The sequence below is a fragment of the Carassius gibelio genome, chromosome B7 (genome assembly GCF_023724105.1).
Source record: "Carassius gibelio isolate Cgi1373 ecotype wild population from Czech Republic chromosome B7, carGib1.2-hapl.c, whole genome shotgun sequence".
Classification (NCBI taxonomy): domain Eukaryota; kingdom Metazoa; phylum Chordata; class Actinopteri; order Cypriniformes; family Cyprinidae; genus Carassius; species Carassius gibelio.
Genome location: NC_068402.1, coordinates 1,631,784 through 1,649,994, shown reverse-complemented (window position 1 = coordinate 1,649,994; position 18,211 = coordinate 1,631,784). Strand labels below are relative to the sequence as shown.

Sequence of the window (18,211 nt, the reverse complement as noted above, 5' to 3'; positions counted from 1 at the left end):
GCATGCTGTCAGACGTCTGCGTGAACCCAGCATTCACTCGTACACACCATGTAGATAGAAGCATTTCTCATGCATGCTTAATGCTAATATGTTTAGAGATATATTCAGCCATTCTGAATGTATAAATGTTAAAGAAGTAAAAAATCCAAAGATGTTTTGCATGAAGTTTAACCAGGCTGAATGCAGATAGTGAGCTGACCGTCTCAAACCCAATGTCTTCTGCTGCTGCAGGATGCATATAGCACAGAAAAACACCCCACACAGAAAGATGAAAGAAAAATAGGCTCAACGTCAAATGTCTGCATATCAGGGTCATTTGACGGTCACTAAAATACTATTATAGTTTTGAATATTTTTAATTTGATTTTATCTTAGTATTTTATGTTCCTCTTTGGGAACTCTAGCTGCATTGAAGGTCACTTTGGGAATGCCCTCCAGCGTGACCGGCTCTGAACCACGTGTGTAATCAGTCCGATGGATGGGCGAGACGTCACGGACGGGGTGACCAGGAAGCTCAAAAGCACGAGCGATGAAACCGCATTGCAAGGTCTCTCCATGCATGTTCTCTGCTCCCGGAAGCCTCTCTTTGCAGGGGGAGTCTTCTCTAGAGTTCCCAGTGGTGCTGGTCCTACTTCTGCCAAGCAGGAGAAGTGATTACACTTGTGGGTAATGGAGACGGGCGAGTCCCTATCTTCTTCCTCACCCACCAGATCCAGCGCCCGCTCCCTGGGATTAGAAGCCCGCTCTGTGGTAACTTCCCCTGGGTAACGTACTCAACGCTCTGCCTGTCTTCTTCTGAGGGGGTTGACGTAGTGAGAGTCAATGAGGACTCGCCGCCTCAATTGCTCCAGTATGAGGAGCTTTTAGAGTTGTAACTCGAGTTGTAACCACAGAAGAGTAAACTGGGTACCGGAGGCCATGTGTTGGTGCGCACTGACAACACAGTTGTCTATCATATCAACCACCAAGGAGGTCTGATCACATGCCATTTGAACAAACTACTACCAGATCCTTGTGCGGTCCCACGGCAAACTCCTCTCACTGAGAGCAGTTCACCATCCTGGGCATCTTCATATGGGAGCAGACATCCTGTCAAGGCAGGGGTCAAGGCCACAGGGGATGGAGGCTTCGCACCGAGGTGGTGAAGCAGATATGGAGAAATTTTGGCAAGGCTCAGCCGGACCTGTTTGTGACTTGACATCGCATTGTCCCCTCTGGTTCTTTTGACTCATCCAGCTCCACTGGGGCTGGATCCCATAGTACAGACGTGGTCAAGGCTTTATTTGTATGCCTTTCCCCCCCGATCGCTCCGCTCCCAAGAGTTCTGGAGAGAGTGCACTGTGACGGGGTCCGTCTGCTGCCAGAAGCCTTGTTCTGGCCCGGCTGAGTAAGGTTCTCGGACCTGATTTCCCTCCTCAACAGCTCTCCATTGGAGATTCCCGTCAGGAGGGACCTCCTCTCACAGACGGAGGGCACAATAATCCACCCCTGCCCGGAGGCGTGTGTGTGGACCCTGAGGGGCACAACTCGTAGCTTCCAGTCTCACCACCAGCTGCAGTGTGCTGAGGCTCAGGCGTCCTGTACGATCTCATGTCCCCTCTCGGGACCTGGCTGTGGTGCTAGAAGCTCTCTGTAGGCCTCCCTTCGAACCCATCAAGGAGATCTCTGATGGCCATCTTACGATCAAGACTACCTTCCTTCTGGTGATGTCTTCTCTCAAGAGAGTTGGGCATCTGCAGCTCCTCTCAGTAGCCCCTTCCTATCTCCACTTTGTGCCCAGTCTGGCCAAAGCATTTTTGTACCCTCAAGTGGGGTATATTCCTAAAATCCTCTCTTCTACACCACGACCTCATACTCCAGGCCTTCAGTCTTCTCTTTATTCTGACTTTATTCTGACTCTCTCACTCTCTTTTTTTTTTAAATTCAAAATTGTGTGAGAGAAGAAAACAACAACAACAACAACAAAAACGGTATTGTGTGATTTTATTTCTTAATCATAATTATGTTTATGCAGTTTTTATTATATTTAATTTTAGTTTTAGTTATTTAATAGCTAAAGTTAAACTAAAATAAAATGGGAAATTATGCTTTGGCAACAAGCTAAATTTTCTTTCTTTATTACATTTATGACATTTATTTTATTTCAAGTAATGATAATGTTTTTGAGGGGTAGAACATCACAAATCAAAGGAATGTTCCAGGTTCAAAACAATGAAAGCATGTTTCAGTCATAGAATAAAAGTTAATGAATTAAAATAAATAAAACAATACATAAATAAAATTACCATTTTTTTTTTCTTTCTCACAATTCTGACTATTTTTCTTGCAATTCTGCGTTTACATTTCTCAATTCTAACTTTTCTTCTCATAATTCCAGGTTCATATCTTGCACACACAGTCTGTGAGGCTGGAGCACAAAAGCAGTGTGAAGTCTCCTCGTGTGAAGACCATCGACTCCACCAGAGACTCCAGCAGCGGAGAAGTGTAGCTTTGTGTTTCTCCTCTTTCCTACTACTTGTTTCGCTTCCGTTTCGTTTTTTTAATAACATTCCTTACTATGTGTAAGTAAGTTGTTTTTAGCATGTGTGTTTGGCAGTATTGTTTTTTAGGATTACTGTAAACCACTGTCATTTCATTTGTATTTGTTATTTATTTTATTTTTAGTTAAATTATGTCTGAATTTATTATAGGTTAAGTTTTAGTTTAATTTTTAGTTATTTTAATACTTCAACAAACTAAATAGAAATGACGTAATGCACTGAGTTTATAAATGTGTATGTATGTATGTATATGTGTGTGTGTGTGTGTGTGTGTGTGTGTGTGTGAGACTGACCGTCGCATCCTCGCTCCACCTGGCCGACTCTGTGGAGGGCGTCTGCGAGCAGGTCTGGCAGCCGGCCGTTCAGGTCCACGGAGGCCAGGCATCCCTGGTATCCGTCCCGAGACGCGATCAGCTTCGGCAGACTGCTGTACATGCTCCTCGCTACTCCACCGATATACAGCTCTCCTGAGGAACCATCACATCACACATCATTCAGGCTCTCTCCTCACAGGAAACCATTTTACAGCTTCTGTTGGATCTTTCACAGACATGAGTCAGATCAGATTCATATTTAAAGCCCTCTGAGATATAAAACATTCATGTTCAATATAAAAACAAACAGATGCAATGACACCAAACTGCAAATCATCAACCCTTTAACACAATCACAATCAAACAGGAGTCCATAATAACACTTCCTCCAGTGAAGAAGAAAAATATGCCCTGTATCATTTGCTTAAACCACAAAAAAACATTTAAAATGATTTAAAATATCATAATATCAGCACTCGTCTAACAAATCCAGCTAATAAAACACACTGAACTAGTCTCTGTGGTCCTCAGTTGATTATATAAGCGCTTGGTCCAGTTTCAGCTGTACGGTGACAGACCTGTGTCAATAACTCACAGAAATAAACCTCTGAGAAACTCATGCCGTAAAGTTTCAGTAATTCTGTTGTGTTGCCATTTCTATTGTCTATATAACTCTTACTCATTCTTATTTCAGTTTTAGTTTAGTTCTAGTTAGATACTCCAAGTTAAAGTACATACAAATAATACATGTGTGTGTGTTTAATATATTATTTTACTATGTTATTTAATGTTTATTTTATTTATATATATTACAATATAAATTCAGGATTAAATCTAATTACAAAGGAATTGTTTTTTAGTTGTTTTTATCACATCATTTATTTATTTATTTATTTTTCTTTCATTACATTTAGTTATTCATCTATATATAATTTTTTTATTTTTATATTTCTGCAGGTTTGTTCGACGAGGAACAGCTTCTCAGTGATTAGAAAGGGAGCACTCTTTGTGCTTTCTTGGCTTTTTAGAAACCATTCAGAATGTGTATAAATGTATCTTTTTGGGCACACAGGTGCTGCAAAGTTTCAGGAATGACATCTGCATATTTATGTGGGATTGATCCTCAAAAGAGCAGTGGACGAGACAAACACATGCACTGCAGCGAGAGCACACTCACTAATGTGTGAAGAGTCAGTGTTTCATTCTGAGCCTTCTCATGATCAGTCGCTCATATTCAGGAGATTGCATGCATGTTTTGTGACAGCAGGCTATGCTCGAAGAAGAAAAGAGGTTTGATCATTTGTTCTGTGTAAATCTCTGCCCAGTTAAAGTAAACATGAATGCCTCACTGAGTTCATCTTATTACAGTAAATGATCATCAGATACAGCAGTGCACCGTGATTCTGTGTCTGAAGAGATTCACTGAAATCAGAGACGAAATCAAGGGTCTGACTCTGGTGATAAATCTATGAGCGTGTTTGATGACTGTATAACGCTGTGTCACTATCACTGATACACAGAGGATAAAGCGGGACGGATTAAACGCTCTCACTGTGTCGATTCACACCAATTACTCACGCAGACAAAAGACCAGTTTGTTTGTGCAGAGCCTGGCTAATGCTCTGAGCTCAGACGCTAATAGCCCTGAACACTGTTCCTCGTGAGGAGCCTGTCAGACGCAGGGGAAGTGTTTCCGGCTCAGTTCACTACACACTGATCAGAAGCAGAGGCTCGGAGCCGGACACAGGAAGCCGGAGGTTCAGGTGCGAGCCTATAGAGACGCTTCACCCTTCAACAACACACACACACTCTTTACGCTTCACCCAGTCTGGACATACACAGATCACTCATTACACCAGTTCAAGCTGCTGCCAGCGCCACCTACTGTCTGAATCACTGAAACACCGTCAGATCTGAGCCTGGTCAAACACACACACAACTGGGATAGGATGGATTTTTATACCCATATTCAACTTATTACATTTTATTCTCTGGATCTATATTATGTGTGTGTGTGTGTGTGTGTGTGTGTGTGTGTGTGTGTGTGTGCACTTTGGATGGGTTAAATGCATAGCACAGATTCTGTGTATGGCTGTATGTTACGTCACTTTCACTTTTTTTATTTCACTTATTTAATTTTTTCTAGATGTACTGTATATTACATTACATTTTTACATCCTACTTATTTTTATTAGATTTTTCTTTTTACTATTTTACTACTACTTTTTTCCTATTTTTAATTCTAGCTATACTTTTTTTTATATTGCATTAAGGTTTTGAATTTAATGCCACAATTAATTTTTGTAGATTATCTTAAGTTTTTTTTTTCTTTTTTTAAATTCTTGTACTTTATTCTACTTTACTTTTAATCTTTCTAGATGTATTCTATATTGAGGTTTTTTAATACTTATTTGATGTCTTTTTAGATGTATTTTATGTTTTTAATTCATCTGCAATTTGTCTAGATGTGCATTACCTTAAGACTGCCTTTAAAATAATAAAAATTCACTTGTTTGATTGGTGTAGACGTCACTGAAGCGGTGTTGTCCCTGTCCTCCTGTAATCTCCTCTGTATTCTCACGTGTGTAACGCAGTGTTTGTGAGTGTGTGTGTGTGTGTGTGTGTGTGTGTGTGTGTGTGTGTGTGTGAATGAAGCACGCTCTGATTCGGATCTGTTAAGGGAAGCTCAGGCCTCATGTTTATGAGCTTCACAGGATAGTAATTATGAATCTCCTGAAGAGATGATTTGATGTTTTATTCATCTGTTTGACTCAGGAGTAGGAGGTGTGCTCTGGGAATCCTCTTCCTGTCTTAAACTCTGTCTGTCTCATAAACCACAGGAAATATTTGACTTCATATTATAATATCCTTTGTGATGATCCACAGATCTACACTAACCTTTAAAGTTAGGGTCATCAAACTCATCAAGCCTGCATTAAAACTGATCAGAAATGACAGTAAAAGCATTTATAATGACATTTAATAATGAACACTGTTCTTCTGAACTTTCTATTCATCTGTGAATCCTGAAAAATAAAATAATGCACAGTTTCCACAGAGATATTGAGCAGCACGACTGTGTTCAACACTGATAATAATCAGAAGTGTTTCTTGAGCAGTAAATCATCATATTATTCTGATTTCTGAAGATCATGTGACACTGAAGACTGGAGGAATGATGCTGAAAATACTGAAATAAATTACATTTTAATTCACACAGTAAACAGTTCTTTTACACTGTATCAATATTTAACTGTTTTATTGTTTTTTTCATCAGATAAATGCAGCCCCGGTGAGCAGAAGAGACTTCTTTCAGAAACACTGACCCAAACATCTGTACAGAAGTGAATAATGAATCATTTTCTCACTGATGTTGAAGTGTTGTGGAGCTTCAGTTTGAGTTATTCTCACTAGTGTAGGTTTACTCATGCGTTACAGACAGAAACTCTACAGTCAGCTAAAACTGAAATAACTTCATTTAGAAGTCTGACTCATTTCTTTAGGCTTTTCTAACACACAAAGCCCAGCACAGCTGTATACAGTATATAAGCATGATATCGATCAAACCCAGAGGAACCGAGGGAGAGCTGAGCAAACGTGACCATGAGATTCACCTTCCCATGATGCAGTGCATCAGCTCTGGTCACATGACATCATGACATCATGGGGACAGCCATCGTTTGAGGCTTGTTTTAGTCAGGATTCAAGGTGTTTCTCAATGTCAAGGAAGGATCCTCGGAAGCCAGTATTTCGAGGATGCTACGTCATCGACATCCGTCGAGGGACTGTTCCAATGTCGAGGATCCTCTGAATTTCAACCAAGGACTGAGTCCTTCGTTTGAAAAATATCCCATACACGGGAAAGGATGCATACGTGTATCCTTCGCGCTCTTCACGCTCTCAAATCACCCACAATCCTATGCGCGCAGCTTTGCAATCTAACGTTAGTTCAAAAATTAAAATAATGTTGAATATTAACGTAGTCGGAGCGTTAACGGTTTTTATTTACTTTACATTTGTTATAACTGTAGTAAATATAAGTAAAGTTTGACGTTTAAATGCCAGTTCAATATTGTAAATTATACAAATACAAATGGTTAACTGAACCGGACCTGTCATTTAACAATTGGTTGCGTCAACGGCATTTATTTTATAAGTTAAGTTGTCCAAAGTAATTTAATGATACCATTCACAGTGTTATTCAAACGGACTTTTTCACTGACGTAATGACGCAATTACGTGCACTTGCTAGCCTGTTCCAGTTACGTGTTCTCCGTATGCTAAAGAGGAGTCTCACCTAGCCTCTGAAGGAAGTGACTTGGAAGGATCAGTACTACCAAGGAAGTATCCTTGACATTGAGAAACGCCTTCAGTGTGAGAGAAATCATCAGTCTGACAGGACTAACCTCTATAACTAGCCTGCGCTCCCATTGGCTGCTGTCTCACCGTGTCACAGCTCCTTTGCATAAAGCTGCACTGCAGTCGCCTTAAATCACAAACATCGTAAACATTTAGATTTTCATTCATTACTCCTAAAGATGTTTGTGCTGGCGCCAGCTGGTAGTAATTATTTCTACTTATTTAATTATTCTAGATGTATATTTCTTGTAAAACATACTCTGAAAATGATTTTTTTACGTGATTTACTGTTAAAACCTGTTAACCTGCACCCCGACGCCCTAATCCTCAAAGCCTCATCACTCGCACGTGTCAGTGATTATGAATGGATTAAATGAAACGGGACAAATTCAATCTTGACAAACTATGTATCATTATAAAGATCTAAGCCTCAAGCGTCGACGACAGATCGCTGTTTTTCAATGGAAAGCTTATAAAGACTGTATTTGCTACATTTGTGTAAGCAGTACACATAAAAACATGAACATTAGAAACGCTGTACATACCAGATCCGTCGTAATAACAAGTCATAAACACATCCACAGCTGTAAATCCCGGTTCAGTTAGAAAGGCAAGGGTTCACTGAACGACATCTCATGAAGCACGTTTAGTCCAACGAAGCAATAACGTTGTAATATGGATCATAATTCCTTTTTTTATGTTTCATTTCTTCAGCGACAGAACTGTTTGCGTCGGTTATGGAATAACTCACAGTCGGAAACTGCGTCTTGGTAATAAAAACACGGCATGGTTTTGCAGCGTACAGTGTCACAAACAGAATGAGGCGATCCACCGGAAAAAAAGAATGAATGAAAGATAAGCGGAAGATAGTTTATTTGAATTTGGCGCTCTCTCCTGGAGCATGTGACGCGCTCTGACGCACCTGTCAGCTGATGGAGGCGGAGCTTACAGCGATCGCGTTTTTCCTTTCTTTCTTTTATTTTTAAAAAGGTTTTATATATGTGAGAGTGTGTTTTATGTTGAATGTGAATGTATCTGCATGATTACCATCTGTTTGAGTGCAAATCAGCCCAAATCAGCTCGCTATCACTGTATGATCACGGCTATCCAAGAGACTGGATTATTTACTTATACCATGCATTTGTGTTATTACCATCTGTATAAGTGGCCATCAGCACATCAGAACTTATTTGCATCATAATTCATTGTAAAAGATGCATTTTTAGCAATCTCAGGAAGTTCTGTAATGGGCAAACAAAGTTAAATATTTTATTATTATTATTATTATTATTATTATTATTATTATTATTATTATTATTATTATTATTTTTCTTACTCAAATTATTCTTATTGTATTTTTCTAGTGCTCAAATAAATCATTTATATGATTTCTAAGTTTCTGTCTAGTGTTTTATAATTGAAAAAAAAAAAAACTACGCAGTGTTATGTTTACTGACTAAATAGTTTGTAGAAGCCTTCAATACTGTTGGGAAATATATTTTCTTATATTTGGGGGGTAGAGGATATAGACATAGTCTCATAAAAATATTTGCAGGAGTCTCATTTTTCATTATATTTTATTCAGATTTGAAATAGAAACTCATGAGACATGTGGCTTTCAACCCATTACTTTTCTAGATTTCTCCAGGACTCATTTCATGTATTTTTATATCAAATAAAAAAAATATTTAAGAGTGGTAAAAAAAAATTCAAGGCACTTCAGTGTCTATAATTTTTAATATTTTTGAGCATTATCAAATCTGGTTGATGAAAAGTGAAGCCCAAAGGGTCTTCTTTCTAAAGACACCACAAGTATGTTTGTAACACACTGAAGTAGGAAACTATTACAATTATAAATTTGATAGAGCACTTTCAGCTGTGAGTCCCATAATGGGGGGTGCTGGCTAACACGTCCTGATTTTGCAGAGTTAGATGTGTTCCTAGGTCAACATATCTTGACCATATCCCTACACCTAAACCTAACCTTAACCACAAGTAATCCCTAAAATCAGAGCAAATGATAGATGAATGACACTGATGTACAAGCACCAAACAGAGAGGGTAAGCATAAACTTCACAAAATCTATAAACTTGTTTGTCAAATCTGATTGGTTAGTCACAATGTTGTTCCAGGGTCAAAAAAGATGTTGTCCCAGGAACATGTCTCACTTGGTAAAATCAGGTTCTGCTGCTGGCTAACAGGTTAACTACTATTTTTTTTGTTACAAAATAATTAGTACAGTGATGTGGATATCCCATAAATATCTCTTGATTTAAGAATGTTTCTATTTGTACATAAAACACAAATACTGAGTAAGGATGGACTCCTGCCATGCAGTTTACTTTTACATTTTAATAAAAGTATGCGTGTGTGTGTGTCTCTGTGAATGTGTGTGTGTGTGTGTGTGGTACCTTTGAGGTCCAGGTTCCTGGCTCCGTTAGAGTGCTGTGTCACGGTGCGAGAGTCGATCTTGAGCGTGTGCACGTTGTTAGTGTCGCGTGAGACCACCACATTGTGCCACTGATTGTCATTGAGCGGCTTCTCAGAGTTTCCCTTCATCAGAGACGGGCCGTTCCCCAGGTCAAACACATAGTGGACGAACCTGAGACACACACACACACACACACACACACACACACACACAGACACACGCTGAGAGTCAGTCAAGTCCATTACTGCTATCACACAGAAATACTTGTGTCTTCAGCACTGACAGCAGCAGGACAATGATGGGGTGAGACAAAAATGTTTTATTAAGTTTTAATTTGATAAAAATAATTACACTTTATTTAGTCTGAACTTAGGTTTTTATTTAAATCTACACTTCTTTAATCTGAATGCATGCTTTAATTTTGATTTAATGTAGACAGAGTTTATCTAGTCTAAAAGTATGCTGTATATAGTTCTGAGCTGATCTAACCATCACTAATTCTTCACTGAGTGCAGTAGAGCAGCATGGATGTTCAGTTCTGCTGCGGCTCTTAAACACACTTTCATCAGACGGACTGCTTCTGACTGGCTTTGGTCTTCAGGACGGTGGCTGGGATTGTGTTGTGTGCAGATTTCTTGTTTGTCTGGCTCAGAATCCATCAGCTCTAGGAAGATTGTTCTGATTGAACTGTGTCCTTGTTTCCGCAGCACACATGAGCGTGTCACTCTTCACTGAATGAAACTCATTTCCTGCGCTCGGTTTATTCTCATACCGTAGTAAATGTTGCTCTCTGGTGTTTTCTCTGCATTTACAGTCATTTCCCTCCAGACACTGGTTATAAAACACTGCACTTATTGTGTTCTTCACAGATAAAACTGAGGAACGAGCTTCATTCTTTGACTGCTGGTAACGCTGTGAACACTTTAAACAGGGCTCACACATCTGTCCATTAGAAACACACTTCTCCAGAACAATCACTGAATGTGTTTCTGAGTAGCCAGATGTTCATATTTAGTCTAGATCTACAGTGAGATCATGTTCACACTCAACACTCTGCACTGACTCCGGATCTCTGTCACCATGGCAACACCAGAGCTGTCACTCAACACATGGACACAAAGTAACTGGAGACACTTACTTGACAAAGATATTTCTTTCTAAATTAAAAAAGTAATGTGTTATTTTAGTAGTCACTCAAAGCAGTAATCTGAGTATGTAGCGTGTAATGTGTTTCCCCATCACTGAGCAGAACGACAGGAGATGTGACTGACCCTTTGACCAGCTCCACCACGATGAAGTCGCTGCCGTCGCCGCTGTTGAAGAGCAGCAGGCCGTCGCTGCTGGTGGTCTTGAACTGGAAGAACAGGTGCATGGAGGCGTACGCCTGCAGCGTGGCCAGCGCCAGGTAACTGCCTCTATTACGGAAGGTCACGGGGTCGGCGATGATGTGGCGCATGCCGAAGCGGGCGTTCAGCTCGCAGTACGAGATGTCTCCGTTCTTACACTGGTCCAGATACGGCACGCCGTTGAGCGTCAGGCCCTGCAGGTGCCCGATGAAGTTAGACGGCACCACGGAGATGAACCTGCGCTCCGTCATGATGCCCGTCTCGATGTTGTGGAACTCCAGACGCGTGTGATCACCGGTCATCTGACCTGCAGGACACAACCACAGTCAGCGCATGCATCAGAGCACCAGACGTCCCCAGATTCATAGCAGTACATCAAGACAAACATATTACACACTTTCAGAAACGTTATGTTTAAGTATGCAAATGAGGCTTTATCTAATTTGCATAGATTTCAAGAACACAAATAAAGTCAGGTTCATAATTCTTGTTTGATTTTGTTGTCCTGTTAGAGTTGAAGGTTGCATTTCTCTTTTCATCACTCCATAAATCAGAAAATAGTCTACAGGCAGAAAACGATTACATTTCTCACCATGTTTTTCGGAATAAAATGTTATAAAAATGCATGTGAATGAAATATGAACAAACCCCAGAGAAAAACCTTCAGAATATAGAGAGGAATACAACTCCAAGGTTTGGTGTCTAATAGTGCTGCTGAAGAGGAAGAAAAACTCTTTAAAGATATGTTTAGTAATTCAAATCTTCAAACACAAATAGATGAAGTGTAGTAAAATAAACAGTGTGTATTTCAGATGTTTTCTTTCCACTAGCTAGAAAGAAGACATCCATAAAAAGAGCTAATCAGAAATGCTGTGTCTGTATTTCAGTTGTGCGTTCTGATTGGCTGATGTTTCTGTGGTGGGTGGGGTTTGTTAAGTCTGACGTCACGTGTCACTGCTTCTGTGTCCAAAAGCTCTATCAGATACAACGAGAAAACAACAAAAGGTGCTAATACAAACTCAAGCAAGTTGAGGCTTGTACTCGCAAACACTAGACTATTAAAGGTGCTGTAGGGAACTTTTGTAAAAAAAATATTGTATACATATTTGTTAAACCTGTCATTATGTCCTGACAGTAGAATATGAGACAGATAATCTGTGTATAAATCAAGCTCCTCTGGCTCCTCCCAGTGTCCTATTGCCATTTGCAGAAATACATCGCTCCCGGTAAGAAACAACCAATCAGAGCTGCGGTCCGTAACTTTGTTTGTGTTCAAAATGTAGAAAAATGAACATAATAAGCGAGTACACCATGAATCCATTTTCCAAACCGTGTTTTTGGCTTGTCCTGAATCACTAGGGTGCACCTATAATAAGTGTTTATATTCGGACTATTTTAGATTGCTTTGGGGGTACCGCGGCGGAGTAACCCAGTACCTTTGTGATTCTTCATAGACATAAACAGAGAGAAGTAGTTCCGGCTACGATGTTCTTCCGCAAGACGCAAGCAGTTCTGTTTATTAACCGCTAGAGCGTCAAAAGTTACCTTCAGCAGCTTTAATCTGCACATTCATCTTCCTCCCACCTGAGCTCATGAGAAAATGAAGCTTGATGAAGGATGAGTTTCTACCTTCCACAGTCACGTTATCCACGGACAGCTGCAGGTTCCTCCCGCGCCGGACCACTTTCACTGAGTGCCACTCGTTATCATTCAGTTTCTGACCCGCCGTCAGGATCTCTGGACCTTTACCTGCAGCAGGAGAGAGCGGTCAGATACACACACACACACACACACACACACACTTATACATTCTCACACTCTCACACACACACACACACACACACTCATAATGTGAGGAGATACAGTACAAACCACAAGTTTGGACACACCTTCTCATTCAAAGAGTTGTCTTTATTTTCATGACTATGAAATTGTAGAGTCACACTGAAGGCATCAAGAGCTATTTGAGCAAGAAGGAGAGTGATGGGGTGCTGCTCCAGATGACCTGGCCTCCACAGTCACCGGACCTGAACCCAATCCAGATGGTTTAGGGGTGAGCTGGACCGCAGACAGAAGGCAAAAGATCCAACAAGTGCTAAGCATCTCTCGGTGAACTCCTTCAAGACTGTTGAAGACCATTTCAGGTGACTACCTCTTGAAGCTCATCAAGAGAATGCCAAGAGTGTGCAAATCAGTAATCAAAGCAAAAGAAGAACCTACAATATGACATATTTTCAGTTGTTCCACACTTTTTTGTTATGTATATAATTCCACATGTGTTAATTCATAGTTTTGATGCCTTCAGTGTGAATCTACAATTTTCATGGTCATGAAAATAAAGAAAACTCTTTGAATAAGAAAATGTGTCCAAACTTTTGGTCTGTACTGAATCTGTGTGCGCACACACTCTCACATACACTCTCACACACACACATACTGTGAGGAGATATCTGTGTACACACTCTCACATACACACACTCATATCGTTTGGAGATATTTGTGTGCACACACTCTCACACTCACACACTCTCACACACACACTCATACTGTGAGGAGACATCTGTGTGCACACACTTTCTGAAACCCACACACACACACATACCGTGAGGATATATCTGTGTGCACACACACTCTCACACACACACACATACTGTGAGGAGATATCTGTGCACACACACTCTCTCACACACACTCATACTGTGAGGATATATCTGTGTGCACACACACTCTCTCTCACACACACACACACACACACACACTCATACCGTGAGGATATATCTGTGTGCACACACACTCTCTCACACACACACACACACACACTCATACCGTGAGGATATATCTGTGTGCACACACACTCTCTCACACACACACACACACACACACACACACTCATACTGTGAGGATATATCTGTGTGCACACACACTCTCTCACACACACACACACACACACTCATACCGTGAGGATATATCTGTGTGCACACACACTCTCTCACACACACACACACACACACTCATACTGTGAGGATATATCTGTGTGCACACACACTCTCTCACACACACACACACACACACACACTCATACCGTGAGGATATATCTGTGTGCACACACACTCTCTCACACACACACACACACACACACTCATACTGTGAGGATATATCTGTGTGCACACACACTCTCTCACACACACACACACACACACACACTCATACTGTGAGGATATATCTGTGTGCACACACACACTCTCACACACACACACACACACACACACACACACTCATACTGTGAGGATATATCTGTGTGCAGACACACTCTCTCACACACACTCATACCGTGAGGATATATCTGTGTGCACACACACTCTCTCACACACACTCATACCGTGAGGATATATCTGTGTGCACACACACTCTCTCACACACACACACACACACACACACACACTCATACCGTGAGGATATATCTGTGTGCACACACACTCTCTCACACACACACACACACACACACACTCATACCGTGAGGATATATCTGTGTGCACACACACTCTCTCACACACACACACACACACACACACACACACACACACACACACACACTCATACCGTGAGGATATATCTGTGTGCAGACACAGTCTCTCACACACACTCATACCGTGAGGATATATCTGTGTGCACACACACTCTCTCACACACACTCATACCGTGAGGATATATCTGTGTGCACACACACTCTCTCACACACACACACACACACACACACACACACTCATACCGTGAGGATATATCTGTGTGCACACACACTCTCTCACACACACACACACACACACACTCATACCGTGAGGATATATCTGTGTGCAGACACACTCTCTCACACACACTCATACCGTGAGGATATATCTGTGTGCACACACACTCTCTCACACACACTCATACTGTGAGGATATATCTGTGTGCACACACACACACACACACACACACACACTCATACCGTGAGGATATATCTGTGTGCACACACACTCTCTCACACACACTCATACTGTGAGGATATATCTGTGTGCACACACACTCTCTCACACACACACACACACACACTCATACCGTGAGGATATATCTGTGTGCACACACACTCTCTCACACACACACACACACTCATACCGTGAGGATATATCTGTGTGCACACACACTCTCACACACACACACACACATACCGTGAGGATATATCTGTGTGCACACAGTGTGTGTGTGTGTGTGTGTGTGAGAGAGTGTGTAATTTAGCGAGATCACTGACTCAAGGTCATTAGTTAAGTCTGCTGATGGGTAAAGGGTTAAATATATATTATGTTCAGAGTCATTTTAATGTGAACTCGTAAGGAAAGTGTATAAGGACTACAGAGCAAGGCTGAAATTTAAGTCTGTTTTGAGAATGGCAGGCTTATTGTGACCTGCTGCATATTTATGACTCTTTTTTTCATGCCGATTCCATTATTCATGATAAGAACGTAACAGAAGCTGGAGAGGACGCAGAACAAAGACTCTGGGAATCTCTCTGAGCTTTGAGTTTGTGATTCGATCTGTCATTTACGTTGGACTTTGCATGACTTTATTTAATCGCTTGTGTTTGGATGTGAGCGGAGATCATGAACAGCCCTGCATTTACACCTGTAGAGTGAGAGGAGAGCTGCTGTCTCCTCCAATCACACGCCACTCCTGCACCTGACAGGGCATTCTGGGTAACTGGCCGTGGCTAAACGGCAGCGGCGCCTGGGTCACGCACACATCAGGCTGATTGGAAGTGATCTCAGGACAGCACAGTCCACATCAGTGTGAAGGCTCACGGTTGATCTCTGTGATTCACCAGCACTCGGACTCTCAGCCGTTAATGAAGCGCTGCACGTTATCCTGACCCTAAACTCCAAAACAGTGCAAACTACTGCTGAAAAACACCATTTGTGGTGCTCTAAAAAATAATAAAAATATTATAATCATAAATATTAATGAAATTTGTAATAAAATATAATATGAAAATATTGGTAAATAATGCAAAATAATTTTACTAAACAACAACTAACAAAATAATAATAATAATAATAATAATAATAATAATAATAATAATAATAGCAATAATCATACTTTTATACATATTACAGTTTTTTTCAATAGCTAAAAGACAGTGGGCACGACTGGAGTCACATGTGCAAAACTCATTCTGCACTAGCAACAGTCGCCTGAACTAAACAGTTCACATCACCTGCAAAACTCATTCCAAGCAACACAACTCTTAACACATGGCTCAAAACAGACTCAGTGCAGCCAAACACTACACACAACCCTCACCGAGATAACACACGCAGTCACTGAGAACACACCGAGAGGAGAAACACCACACACGACCCTCACCGAGAGAACACACACCGTCACTCGGAACACACCAAGAGGAGAAACACTGAGAGAACACACACCGTAGTGTTTCTCCTCTCGGTGTGTTCCGAGTGACGGTGTGTGTTATCTCAGTGAGGGTTGTGTGTGGTGTTTCTCCTCTCGGTGTGTTCCTAGTCACGGTGTGTGTTATCTCGGCGAGGGTCGTGTGTGGTGTTTCTCCTCTCGGTGTGTTCCGAGTGACGGTGTGTGTTATCTCGGCGAGGGTCGTGTGTGGTGTTTCTCCTCTCGGTGTGTTCCAAGTGACGGTGTGTGTTATCTCGGCGAGGGTTGTGTGTAGTGTTTCTCCTCTCGGTGTGTTCCGAGTGACGGTGTGTGTTATCTCGGCGAGGGTCGTCTGTGGTGTTTCTCCTCTCGGTGTGTTCCAAGTGACGGTGTGTGTTATCTCGGCGAGGGTTGTGTGTGGTGTTTCTCCTCTCGGTGTGTTCCGAGTGACGGTGTGTGTTATCTCAGTGAGGGTTGTGTGTGGTGTTTCTCCTCTCGGTGTGTTCCTAGTGACGGTGTGTGTTATCTCGGCAAAGGTCGTGTGTGGTGTTTCTCCTCTCGGTGTGTTCCTAGTGACGGTGTGTGTTATCTCGGCGAGGGTCATGTGTGGTGTTTTTCCTCTCGGTGTGTTCCTAGTGACGGTGTGTGTTATCTCGGCAAAGGTCGTGTGTGGTGTTTCTCCTCTCGGTGTGTTCCTAGTGACGGTGTGTGTTATCTCGGCGAGGGTCGTGTGTGGTGTTTCTCCTCTCGATGTGTTCCTAGTGACGGTGTGTGTTATCTCGGCGAGGGTCGTGTGTGGTGTTTCTCCTCTCGATGTGTTCCTAGTGACGGTGTGTGTTATCTCGGCGAGGGTCGTGTGTGGTGTTTCTCCTCTCGATGTGTTCCGAGTGACGGTGTGTGTTATCTCGGCGAGGGTCGTGTGTGGTGTTTCTCCTCTCGGTGTGTTCCGAGTGACGGTGTGTGTTATCTCGGCGAGGGTCGTGTGTGGTGTTTCTCCTCTCGGTGTGTTCCGAGTGACGGTGTGTGTTATCTCGGCGAGGGTCGTGTGTGGTGTTTCTCCTCTCGGTGTGTTCCGAGTGACGGTGTGTGTTATCTCGGTGAGGGTCGCGTGTGGTGTTTCTCCTCTCGGTGTGTTCCGAGTGACGGTGTGTGTTATCTCAGTGAGGGTCGTGTGTGGTGTTTCTCCTCTCGGTGTGTTCCGAGTGACGGTGTGTGTTATCTCGGCGAGGGTCGTGTGTGGTGTTTCTCCTCTCGGTGTGTTCCGAGTGACGGTGTGTGTTATCTCGGCGAGGGTCGTGTGTGGTGTTTCTCCTCTCGGTGTGTTCCGAGTGACGGTGTGTGTTATCTCGGCGAGGGTCGTGTGTGGTGTTTCTCCTCTCGATGTGTTCCTAGTGACGGTGTGTGTTATCTCGGCGAGGGTCGTGTGTGGTGTTTCTCCTCTCGATGTGTTCCGAGTGACGGTGTGTGTTATCTCGGCGAGGGTCGTGTGTGGTGTTTCTCCTCTCGGTGTGTTCCGAGTGACGGTGTGTGTTATCTCGGCGAGGGTCGTGTGTGGTGTTTCTCCTCTCGGTGTGTTCCTAGTGACGGTGTGTGTTATCTCGGCGAGGGTCGTGTGTGGTGTTTCTCCTCTCGGTGTGTTCCTAGTGACGGTGTGTGTTATCTCGGCGAGGGTCGTGTGTGGTGTTTCTCCTCTCGATGTGTTCCGAGTGACAGTGTGTGTTATCTCGGCGAGGGTCGTGTGTGGTGTTTTTCCTCTCGGTGTGTTCCTAGTGACGGTGTGTGTGTTATCTCGGTGAGGGTTG

General features: G+C 42.3%; 1 protein-coding gene across 7 annotated transcripts in view; it reads right to left on the bottom strand.

The window, feature by feature from the left end:
• LOC127962221 (neurexin-2-like) overlaps window positions 1–18,211 on the bottom strand; it is a 408,062-nt gene that overhangs the window by 106,930 nt on the left and 282,921 nt on the right. For 6 of the 7 annotated variants that reach the window (XM_052561735.1, XM_052561731.1, XM_052561733.1 and 3 more), the window contains 4 exons: window positions 12,621–12,740; window positions 10,917–11,298; window positions 9,626–9,816; window positions 2,834–3,007 (listed from right to left, as the gene is read on the bottom strand). In XM_052561735.1, the coding sequence (XP_052417695.1) occupies window positions 2,834–3,007; window positions 9,626–9,816; window positions 10,917–11,298; window positions 12,621–12,740 (867 nt within the window). Of the gene's footprint in view, window positions 1–2,833; window positions 3,008–7,758; window positions 8,088–9,625; window positions 9,817–10,916; window positions 11,299–12,620; window positions 12,741–18,211 lie in introns of those variants that run through there. The other variant, XM_052561738.1, reaches the window with a different exon arrangement.